Genomic DNA, 12,815 nt, shown 5'->3' on the forward strand with positions numbered 1-12,815 from the left:
CCATAAATTCACACTAACAGCAGGTTTTAGTCTCAAACCCCTTACATTGGATGTTTCTGATGGTCTTAATTCTTGTTTATGATTTGTTTCTAAGGCAGGTAGAAATAGTGAAGTATGTTGAAGTGCATTCAGGGCAGGTAAAGGAAGGGAAAAATTTGAAATCTCAGCTTAATATCTGAAATTAATGATTTTTTATTTTTTTTTAATTGTGGCTTATTATTTGAAAATAATGGCTTATACTAAAACAATTATGTTTTTGAAATGTAATAACTCATTATTGTGACATAGTATGTCAATTTCGGTTGCCAGGAGACGGTACTTGTCTGACTGCATTGTGTCAAGTGTAAAGTTTGGTGGAGGGGGGATCATGGTGTGGGGTTGTTTTTCAGGAGTTGGGCTCGGCCCCTTAGTTCCAGTGAAAGGAACTCTTAAAGCTTCAGCACCAAGAGATTTTGGACAATTTCATGCTCCCAACTTTGAGGGAACAGTTTGGGGACGGCCCCTTCCTGTTCCAACATGACTGTACACCACTGCACAAAGCAGGTCCATAAAGACACGGATGAGCCAGTTTGGTGTGGAAGAACTTGACTGACCTGCACAGAGTCCTGACCTCGACCTGACAGAACACCTTTGGGATGAATTAGAGCGGAGACTGTGAGCCAGGCCTTCTCGTCCAACATCAGTGTCTGACCTCACAAATGCGCTTATCTTAGCACAATCAAAATATTGAGAAAACGAGACATTATTTTCTGATAGTATTTTAAAAAGTCATTTTCACGATGAATCAAGAACCCGAGAAGGCAAAAGGCCTGGGAAGAATCGCCTGCCATGTATGTTTAAATTTATTCCCAAAATATCCGTTTAAATTGAACATTTTGCTTCCCCAAGGAAAAAGTCCTCACCATAGGAGTAAATTCGGCTTTGAAGAATCTCAAAAGACGGCAGAACTTATAACAGTGGATGCATAATTCCATATGCATTATTTCATTTTGATGTACTGTGATGTTCGTCTGGTTCCACTGCACTATTTTTAGCCGCTTGCGGTACAAAAGGAGGCAAGACTCAATTTACACCTTCATATGTACGAGTCTGAAGAGACGGTTAAGAGGAAACATCTGTTTAGAAAACAATGACTGGGGGTGGGTGAGTTTAATAAGCCATGAAAAGCCTGAATTCCTGCGAAACATCAACAGAGACGAAAAACAGATTTATGATATTTATTGCACCAGGCACTTCACAATAACCCCCTTAACCCCCGCTCACCCCCGCTCACCCCCCACCCCCCCATCACTGAGAAACCACAACTCCACTGCAATGCTATATATTAAACATCATCCTTTTGTACAAAAGAAAAACTGATTTGGAATTCAAGAATTAAAGAAATGAAATATTCATCTGGCAGCGCCGGCCGATCACTTTCACAGTCTGGACGCCAAGAAACGGCTGTTCAAAGCTAACGGTGAAGACAGTCGCGCTCCTCTGTTCACCGATAAACCAAAACACCCAAAACCTTCACTCAGCAATCAATAAGGAGACGCATCAGATCCTTCTCAGATCTCCAGGAGGTAAATTAATGAAGCAATAATTGATATTACATACAAACACATTTCCCCATAGGAAAGCAGTTGTTTTGGGATAAAATAAACCGTCCACCATGGTTCTCTCCTGGTGGCATTACTCGCAGAGATTTGGTTGATGAGAGCTGCGACAAAGGAAGCTGTCCGCCTTCAGGAGGAAAACGATGAGCCCGTGGCTCTCGTCTCTTTTCTTCCCTTTAGCTGCGCTTTTTAAACCGACTTCCTTGCTGTGAGCACTCGTACTATGGAGCCCAAACCCCCGACAGCAAACGCCTGAAACGAAATGAGAGAGAGAATTATTTATAAACTCATGACGTGTCTGGGAAAAGCAGAGAAGTGCAGTGGGCTCAGGGGCGGAACAGACAGAATAATAGCAGGAATTTTTATACAGAGTGGAAGTGCTGACTGAATGAGACCAGATACAATTGTTCATTTCCAACTGTACATAAAAATGAACTGAATTAGACTCAATTAGGCAAAAACACAGTCGGGGTGGGGAAAACTCGAGTCTTAGACGCATCTTGATACCATGACACCATAAACGTTTTGACATTTGATATGATGCTGACTTTTATTAAAACCATCCAACACCAGTTAAGCATTTTCATTCAAATGATTTTGCCATTTTGCTTTGCTGTTAGCAGCAGGATGGCAATCTCCCCTTTACTCTCACAGAAGAAGCAGTCTAGCTGCTCACTCACAAACAGCAGGACAAAATTACATAGTGTTAGATACACAATATGGCCAAAAGTATGTTGAGACTCCTAATTACTCAGGTGTTTCAGCCACACCATTGATAGCAAGTGAATAAAATTAAGCACATAGCCTTACAGTCTCGACAGACAAACACCGGCAGTAGGAGTAGTTGTACGTATGAGCTCAGTGACGTTAAACATGGCACTGTCATAGGATGCCACCTTTGCCACAAGCTGGTTTGTGAAATTTCTGTCTAGCTAGAGCTGCCCTAGACAACTGTAAGTGCTATTATTGTAAAATGGAAGCTTCTAGGTGAAACAACAGCTCAGTCACAAAGCGAACGCAAACTCAGAGTGGGACCGCCGAGTGTTACAAAACCACCTGTCCTCTGATGCATCACACACTACAGATTTCTGAATTGCCTCTGGAAGCATCAGTACAACATCTGTGTGTCAGGTTCTTCAGAAAATGGGTTTCCATGGCTGAGGAGCTGCACACAAACCTAAGACTACTGCGCAGTGCCAAGTGTCGGCTGGAGGGGTGTAAAGCATGCCGCCACTGGACTCTGTAGAAGTGGAAACGTGTTCTGAATTCAAATTCCTACAGACACACTTCAAAATCATTCGGGAGCCTTCCCAGAAGAAGGGAGGCTGTTTCAGCCACCAATGAGGGAGGGGTGATGGTCAGGTGTCCACATACTTTAGGCCATGGTGTATTTTCAAGTTACTAATTAAAGAGAGTGGAAAAAAAAAGTTTAAGGTAGAATCTCAGAAAAAGAGAAGAGGAAAAACAAGACCAAACAACCTACACAACCAAAGTGTGGAAAGAGTTTGGTTTACTTAAATGTATAGCAGAGTAACTAGAATACTATTCAGACTTAAAGCTGAGCATTAGAAAATGCATGTAATAATTATCATTAACAATATCTGATAAACTGGCCAGTGAATGTACATTCAGGGTAGGTGTGCATAATAAAGTGTACACACATTGTATATTGTAACAAAAGATTTTTGGGCAGGAATAAATAAGAAGTCTGGATGAGTAAGGCCTCACCTTTTCGTGCCACTGCAGCAGAATGGCGCTGCTGTTGTCTGAGGGCTTCTCGAAGCCTCTGTAGATGTACTTCATCAGCAGGTCCACCCCGTTCCTGTCCAGTGACTTCACAGCTGGCTCGATGTCACTGCTCTTAAAGGAGGTCAACACCCGCAACACCACAGCCTGCGCCCGCTCCTGAGATGGAGAGAAACAAAGAAATAAGGGGAAAAGAGAGAGAGAGGCAACATTATATTCTCAACATTGTTAACAAAATGCCACGAAGCTCACAAGCACAACTGACCACTGTATGACATTCCAGTCCACCTTTGAAGAAAATGTGCAGGTTTATTAGGGCAGTAAAAATGCTTCAGTGCATTGTGAGGAATGAAGTCTGAAAATGGCAATTCAACCGCATCAGTCTTACCGATTATAATTACACCACCATTTCCAAAACAGCTGGGACGCTGTGCAGAATGTAAATAAAAAGAGGAATGCGGTGATGTGCAAATCATGTAAACCATATTTTTTAAAGGAAAACACTAGACATCATTTCAAACGTTGAAACTGAGAAATGTTATTTTTTTGAAAAATAATTGTCATTTGATGCCAACAACACGTTCTAAAAGAGTTGGGACGGGGGCCTGTTTACCGCTGTGTTTCAGCACCTCTTCTTCTAACAGCACTCTTTAAGTGTTTAGCTCTGAAAGTGAAATTTTTCCCCATTTTTGTTTCATACAGATTTCAGCTGCTCATCAATTCAGAGCCTTTTCTGTCATTTTTTAATTTCATAATGCGCTAAATGTTCTCAGTGGTGGCCGGTCTGGACTGCAGGCAGGTCAGTTTAGCACCCGGACTCTTAATACAGAGCCATGCTGTCGTAAGACATGCAGAATGTGGTTTGTAATTGTCTTGCTGAAATAATCAAGGCCTTCTCTGAAAAAGACGTCATCTGGATGGCAGCATGTTCCCAAAACCTGTATATATCGTTCAGCATTAATGGGGCCTTCACAGATGAGTGTCACCCATGCCATGTGCACTAATGCCCCCCTAAACCACCATGAATACTGGCTCACTGTTCGCTGATAAGCTGAGTGGTCTTCAGCCTGGAGGACACATCGTCCACGATTTCCAAAAACAATTCTAATTTTTATGTCGGGCCACAGGACACTTTTCCACTTCCAGCTTCTCTGAGATGTTCTTTTTTGTACTCAATCATGTTACTGGCCGGTTGTCACTCAAGCACCAGGTGTTTATGTTGTCTTCGTACTATTTTCAATGAAATATAGGGTTTAAATGATTCGCAGATCATTGCATTTTGTTTTGTTTTTATTTACATTTTGCACAGCATCCCAACTTTTTTGGAAATGGGATTGTATTTATAATCACATTTACAATGTGTTTTTCTTTATTCCATCACTGTATAAATAGTTCAAGGCACTTACCAAATCACAGATAAAGTGTTTTTATGATTTTATTATGATTTTATGACACTCTAAATCGCTTTCTGAAGAATCGTTACTGAATTTAGACATTATAAGATTTTAACCCCTAGTAGTTATTCTGGAGAGTAAAGTCCAAACCTCTTACCTTCACTGCTGGGTTTTTGGAGTTGATTGGCGGGTTCTTCAGAGCGATGTGGAACGCGGTCATCATCTCTCCTGTGCATTAGGGCTAGTTAAGGAAAACAGGTCTACCAGTGGACATCACTGCTGGGGCAGGTCTGACTGATATATCATACATTGAGTTCATAATTGTTACTGGTTACACGATTTAAGTTTTAGGCTTATTTAAAGTGGTTTGTTTTATATGGATATGAATGCAGTGGATTATTTTATATGCATGTTATTATTCTGTACGTTTCTACAGCACCAGTCTGTAAAGCACTGCTGAAACGAGTTTCAGGAGACTCATTTTTCTACATTTCTGCATAATTAAATGGTTTAAGATATAAACAAAGGTATTCAGAGCAGTCTGGTGTGAAATGCTCCATTCAAGAGAAACTTGGGCCCAATCCCATTTCACCCCTCGCCCCTACCACTCAGCCCTTACCCCCCTCTGTTCTGCACGTTCTCGTCTAGGGTTAGGGTGGGGTAGGGCGAAGCGTTAGGGCCACATGACCCTCCAAACGGAGGTTTTCCAGAGTCACTCCAAAATTATGAGGGGAAAAAAGAAAAAAAACAGCAAGATGCCTGAACAAGAGACCAAAGAAACCCACAAATATAAGCAAATTATGATAAAAAAAACTATGATAGCCACTGTATTCTCATAGTTTAATGTCGTTTCAGTGTATTTTGGTCGTTTTCTTCGTAACAACTATGAAAAATAGCTAATAGTATGCTAATGTCTCGGTAGCTAGCTAGCTAACTTTCCCATTCCACCTTAAATAGTCCAGCAGTTCTGAGGCCTGAAGCGCCATATTGTAGCTGCTGCACTGTTTAAGGTGGAACTGGAAAATTTAAAACAAGAATCTGGTGAATATCTGACTTCAGCTTCATATCACTGATGAATTAGGGGTGGGTGATAAGAAATAATTGCCCCCCTCTTTGAAGGCGCATGATGCCCTAAATGTGACTAAAGCCCAGCAGTGAGGAGCTGAACTTTCCCCTCCTCTGCTGTCCCTGCAGACGGGCAGGGTCGCCTACAGAGCAGCGCTGGTAGCTGTTAATGAAGTGATGCTCTTTTTATTTGAGGGTCTCATTTCAGAGGGAAGATCTCAACCACTACCCCTTATAACTCAGTTCCAATGAGTTATAATATAAAATAGAGTCCTAATTGTTCACAGTGGTGGTGATGGGAACCAGACGTCCTAAAAGTTTGGTGCCTCTGAAAGCTCCTTCACAAAGAAATTGTTATAATACACTACAGTGTACGAGACACTGTTTCAGGACAGTTTTGAGAAGATTCTGGCCTAAAATGCATTTAGTTTTTAAACATATTAATGGCAGAGAGGTACATGCAGGTAAAACCGTCCCCAGAGAAAACATTTTTACCATCAACCTCATAAACCACATAAAAACTCAGAAAACGTGTATAGCTTCACTGGTGTGTTTGGATATAAAATAAAACATTTATACGCGTTTAATTCGTGATATAGACATCAGGACCCCTGGTTCACCAAAACCTTTAGCTACTTAAAATTGGCATTTGATTCAGGTCCCCATTTGCAAATTAGAACCACTAAATATGCGGACCAGGAGACATTAAGAACCACTGTCCTCCTATAGTGCTTGCAACATTCACATAGAAGCTCCTCAGCTTTGAAAAGACATGATGAAGCACTTTTAGATCTGCCCTTGTGAGTCTGACTGCTCTCTCATAAAGCAACCGTAACCCTCAGCCAGGCCTGTTGCCCTGGATCTGCAACAGGAGCATCAGTAGGTACATCTGTATACAGGAGCAAACATACTGTATGCTCCCAACATGCATCCATGTATTCACTATAAGGAATTCTGTCTATACGTGCAGCCCTAAGCCACATAAACCTTTCCTGAAGGACAATGAAACGGCATTTTTAAATGGCTCATAGACTAAAGCGACAAAGGTTGACCACTAAACAGGTTCAAAACGCAGAGTCCGCACCCAGGTGTCGTTCCTGGTGGCAGCCAAAGAGCCACAGACGGATCACGAGCAGTTAGTGCAGCAGTGATACGGTGAGAGAGCCAGATGTCAGCACTCCACACTCCTTCACACCCTTCTCTCTCTTTCTGCAGCCCTGCCCGTGTCCCAGAAACACCACACACCAGTCACCAGCGACACTGACCTGATTCGACAAAGACAGAGCAAAGTAAGACAGCAGGGCTCCTTCGGTAGTTCAGCTTCACAAGCAGCTCCATATACTCAAAACTTCAAGACCGTCAAGTAAAATGCGAGGCAGTTACGCTTTGCTGAGTATTTTCAAATGATTGTACCGATCAGGCCCAACATCATGACCACCTCCTCGTCTCTACGCTCACTGTCCATTAGATCAGCTCCACTTACTGTATAGCTGCACTCTGTAGTTCTACAGTTACAGACTGTAGTCCATCTGTTTCTCTGATACTCTGTTACCCTGTTCTTCAGTGGTCAGGACCCCCATGGACCCTCACAGAGCAGGTACTATTTGGTGTGCTAGTGTGTGTTGCGCTGGTACGAGTGGATCAGACCCAGCAGTGCTGCTGGAGTTTTTAAACACTGTGTCCACTCACTGTCCACTCTATTAGACACTCCTACCTTGTCGGTCCACCTTGTAGATGTAAAGTCAGAGACGACAGCTCATCTGCTGCTGCACAGTTTGTGCTGGTCATCCTCTAGTCCTTCATCAGTGGTCACAGGACGCTGCCCACAGGACGCCGCCCACAGGACGCTGCCCACAGGACGCTGCCCACAGGACGCCGCCCACAGGACGCTGCCCACAGGACGCTGCTGGCTGGATATTTTGGGTTGGTGGACTTTTCTCTGTCCAGCCGTGACATTGAGGCGTTTAAAAACTGAAGCAGCACTGCTGTCTGATCCACTCACACCAGCACAACAAACACTAACACACCACCCCCACGTCAGTGTTACTGCAGTGCTGAGAATGACCTGCTCTGTGAGGGTCCATGGGGGTCCTGACCACTGAAGAACAGGGTAACAGAGTATCAGAGAAACAGATGGACTACAGTCTGAAACTGTAGAACTACAAAGCCACCGTAAAACAGCGTCTCGGGCATCAGGCCGTGTATTCATAACCATTTCATGCAATAACGTCCTGTGAGGGAGCTTTTAGAGGTGGACGCCTGGTTCCGATCACCACCACTGTACACATTTCTACCTCTGTAAGCTTCTCTATGACTTTGTTTACATCGTTTAAACCTCTTTTCGCTCTGTGGAACCACCAATGGTCTAAGATTTTTGGTTTTCAGCAGTAAACTGTGAGCATATGGCATTAGGTTTACGATAAGATCATAAAACAATAAAACACTTTCTGTTCATTTGAGCGGAAAAACACCAACACTTTCCTTTCATTTCATGCAGTTACTGAATAATTTGGGCATGTAAATTCAAGACGGGCAAAAAACTAAACGCACCCTGGAAGGTAAACAGGTTAATTATGCAGAGGTTTTGAAAAATTGGTGGAAGTTATTTGAGCTGCTGCTTTTTCGCATCTACTCAACTCACTCGTATGTCTACCCGAGTCATTATTACAGTGAAGGGACATCACCTTCGTTTGCATGTGGGTTTAGGACTCTATCCACCTCAGACCAGCTGAACAGGAACTGGACTATGCAGTCGGAGCAAGAAAGCAAATGACTTTTAACCTCCTGTGTCACCTGTCAACATTACAGCCTCCTGACCTGTCGGGACACTCAGACCCGTGGTCCCGCGGTCGGCCTGCGCTTCAGCTTCGTGGTTTTTTTTTTCTCTGTGCCCGAAAAGGAAGAGAACATGAAACGATGCAGGTAAGAAAACATGAAACTATGCAGGTCGTGCTGCAGGAATCACATACCAAAGATCACGGAGAACAAGTTCGACCAAGACGTGCGGCGATGACCAGTCACAAACAAACTGGGTTAAAGGGGAATCCCACCAACTTACAGTGGTGGTGATAGGAACCAGGCGTCACCATGGCTACAACACAGATATAGACGTTTTACTTACCATCCAGAACCACCAGAGAACCTACACGTCGCCTGAGCTTCATATGTAATAACACTGATCTTAGACCAGTGATAAAACGGAACAAATACGTTCTCTTAGCCACTATTTCGCCTTCACCACGTCGTCTCAGACGCCCAGCAGCGAACCTATGCAGGAACCTGCCGTGAGGGAGCTTTTAGAGGCGGACGTCTGGTTCCCATCACCACCACTGTGAACAGCTCTGACTCTAAGCTTCTCTAGAACTGAGCGTTTCACACCAGACATGTTTACATCTCAGCGATGGAGCCTCCCTGTAAGGCTGAACCAAGCACGGTTCTCCGTGCGTCCACTACACACTGAACTAATGTTCTACTAGCAGAACTTTCACAAAAGTTTGAACAAAGAACCAAGAAGCAAGAAATGATTCGGTACAGAACTCATGGTTCTAAACAGAACCATCTTTTTTAAGCTGCTGCAACAATTAATTATTAGTTAGTGGTAGTACAAAAAGACAGTTCTGCATGGGTTCTTTACTAAAAGGAATGGTTCTACTATATAGAACCTTTTTAAAAATGGTTCTACACAGCACCAAGAGTTCTTATATCATTACAAGCTTGTCATTAAAGAGCGGAACCCTTAAGAGCAGAACCCTTTTGCTGCAAAACAGAACCATTTTTTTTAATATATACAAAAATGTTCTGCATCCATCTGAAGAACAATTTAAGCATTAAATGGTTCTATATAGAACTCACTGTTTTAAAGAGAACCATCTTTAAGGTGCTACACCATTTAATTATTACTTAGTAGTACAATTATATGGTTCCTCATGGGTTCTTTACTAAAAGGGACAGTTCTACTATATAAAACCTTTTTTAAATGGTTCTAAATAGCACCAAAAGGGTTCTTGTAGTGTTACAAGCGTGACATCGTAACAATAGAACCCTTTTCACTGCTATAAAATCATTTTAAAAAACATAGAAATCTGAAGAACCATTTAAAAATGAAATGGTTCTATACAGAACTCATGACGCTAAACAGAACCACTTCCTTCACTAAAGAACCCTTGAAGAACCATCTTCTTAAAGCTGCTACACCATTTAACCATTAGTAGTACAAACACATGGTTCTTCATAGGCTCTTTACTAAAAGGAACGGTTCTACCACATAAAACCTTTTTAAAAGGTTCTAAACAGCACCAAATGGGTTCTTTACAATGTTACAATATAAGTTTCTTGCACTGCTTTTCCTGCTTTAACTTATAGAACCGTTTTTTTTAATGTACTAAACATGATCAATCTGAAGAACAGAACCAGAGTTCTGTTTTAAACAGAACCATCTTTTTTAAGCTGCTACACCATTTAATTACTAGTTAGTAGTACAAAAACATGGTTCTTCGTGGGTTCTTTACTGAAAGGAACGGTTCTACCACATAAAACCTTTTTAAATGGTTCTAAACAGCACCAATAGGGTTCTTCCTAGTGTCACAAGCTTGACCTCGTAACAGAGAATCCCAAAATGTTCTGAATCGATATGAAGAACCTTTAACGCAGGAAACGGTTCTGTATAGAACTCCTGACTGTAAACAGAACCCCTGCCTTTACTGAAAACCCCTGAAGAACCGTCTTTTTAAGAGTGCACTGGTGTAAGCAGCGAACTCGGCTCCTCGTTCAGAATTCCCCGGTCCACCTTAAGCGGGGCAGCGGTTACATTCAGGCGCTGCCTGTTCGAATATCGCCGTTCCACCTTAAATGGTCCAGGCAAGCCGAATAAGAAGCGGCGCTGAGGCGAGGCGAGGCGAGCGGGGAGGATATCTCCTGAGCAGCGCGTCCACCTCGGCTCCGTCCGGGCCCTGCTGCTCCGCCGCCTCGTCCTGCTCGTCCACGAACCGGTTCTCGTCATACTCGTCGATGTCGAGCCCGCGGAACCGCGACGGCAGCGTGTTCCTCGCCATCGGAACCGGAGGCGCGCGCACGAACTCACACAGGCGCGCAAGGCACGCACGCGCGCGCGCGCGCGGTGACGGTTAGCTACGACGCGCGTGGAATTCCCGCGATTTTGCTGGGACGGAACGTCGAACGTTCCAGCGCGCTGACGTCCCGACGGTCCTGGCGTTCTAATACACAGCGGCTTCAATGTGATCCGTTTTTTTTTTTTCCCGCCAGAACGTCCAAAACAAACGCCAGCGTCTGTTGCCGAACGCGCGCCCCTGTTACCCGTCACCTGTCCGCGAGCACGAGCGCGAGCATGACCACTGACCGCCGCCGCCGCTGCAGAGCGGACAGCACGAAAACACACACACACACACACACAAGCGGAATGACGACACCGCGTTTCCGGTTTCCCTGTGACGCAACGCTGGTTGCTACGGAGACGCCTAACATTGAAATAAAACTGAAAAAAAACACACCACAATAAAATAACACGAGCCCAATAAAAACGCGTTAATAGTCCCAGAACTTTTGATTTTACCTCCAAAAATATAAATATCGAGCCTTTATGTGATTCATATCTTACTAAAATTATTGTGTATTAGCTCCATAGAAAGAGAGAGAGATAAAATAAAAGTGCTACAAATGTTTTAAAAAAGCTAATAAAGCCGTTCTGGACCGAAAAATAATCATCATTTCAAAAGGGACGGGTGTAATACGTGCTCTGCCCTGTAGGGGGCAGCAGAACTCTTCAGTGTGTTTCTGTTCAGAACGGGACTTGCATACACACTCACCGGCCACTTTATTAGGTACACCTTGCTAGTAAAAGGTTGGACACCACACCACCACCACGTCAGTGTTACTGCAGTGCTGAGAATGACCCACCACCCAAATAGTACCTGCTCTGTGAGGGTCCATGGGGGTCCTGACCACTGAAGAACAGGGTAAGAGTATCAGAGAAACAGATGGACTACAGTCTGTAACTGTAGAACTACAAAGAGCAGCTATACAGTAAGTGGAGCTGATAAGATGGACAGTGAGTGTAGAAACGAGGAGGTGGTCAGAATGTGAGGCCTGATCAGTGTAAGTTCATTCTGTTGTGCTGGCCAGCTGTAGGGCTTCTCTGCTGTTTTCTGGTAGCTTCAGCATTTTATCTGATACCAAAATGATCCAGAAAGAGAAGAATAGGACGTAGCAAATTCAGCTGATGCTGACAGGTGCTGGATGTACTAAGAAAATCCCTTGCAGATCAGTTACACAGTACTTGAGTAGTTACTCCTACTTTGTCATGATGTCAAACATTATGCCGTCTGTCATGATAAATATATGACACTGTTTTATAACTGAACAGAATTGTCATGACAACTCATGACATCATAAGACAGCTGCCATAACATTACAGCATAGTTATTATGGGCTGGAGGTTAGGGAACCCGCCCTGTGACTGGAAGGTTGCTGGTTCGATCCCCAGAGCTGACATGACTGAGGTGTCCTTGAGCAAGACACCTAACCTCCCAACTGCAGCCCCCCACTCTGAGCAAGTGTTGCTCAATGCCCCCTAGTGTATGTGGTGTTTCCCTTCATGGATGGGTTAAATGCAGAGGTGAAATTTCCCTGTTGTGGGATTAATAAGGATCTCTTAGTCTTATTCCAATGTTGTGTCCGCTAAAAAGTCAGTTCAACTTCAAATGATATGGTAACTGATTACGGGCTTTTCTCAACTTGAGTTCACACAACTCAAACTACCTATTTGAGTCAAAAATTCTCCCAGCTGCCTTTTCTAGCTCTGCATCTCAGTCAGACAAACAAAACTAAACTTTCATCTTTTAATTCAGCGTCCCCACCAGCTGGCGCTCCTTCCATCACACAGTCCCATCTGGCATATTTTCCTCTTGGGCTTCTGGATGTGAATTGCTGGGATTCAAACTCACAACCTCCTGATGTCGGGATGAAGTATTAGATGCTTGGACCTCATGAGGTGATG

At 43.6% G+C, this 12,815-nt stretch overlaps 1 protein-coding gene across 1 annotated transcript; it reads right to left on the reverse strand.

Moving 5' to 3' along the window:
* Positions 1 to 1,544: 1,544 nt before the first annotated feature.
* arpc5la (actin related protein 2/3 complex, subunit 5-like, a) lies at positions 1,545 to 11,204 on the reverse strand. The gene is made up of 4 exons (XM_017682723.2): positions 10,715 to 11,204; positions 4,896 to 4,968; positions 3,327 to 3,503; positions 1,545 to 1,850 (listed from the first exon to the last, which is right to left on the reverse strand). The coding sequence occupies exons 1-4, from the start codon at positions 10,852 to 10,854 to the stop codon at positions 1,788 to 1,790; spliced, it is 453 nt and encodes a 150-aa protein (XP_017538212.1). The 5' UTR covers positions 10,855 to 11,204; the 3' UTR covers positions 1,545 to 1,787.
* Positions 11,205 to 12,815: the final 1,611 nt, after the last annotated feature.

The sequence above is a fragment of the Pygocentrus nattereri genome, chromosome 29 (assembly GCF_015220715.1).
Source record: "Pygocentrus nattereri isolate fPygNat1 chromosome 29, fPygNat1.pri, whole genome shotgun sequence".
Taxonomy (NCBI): Eukaryota; Metazoa; Chordata; class Actinopteri; order Characiformes; family Serrasalmidae; genus Pygocentrus; species Pygocentrus nattereri.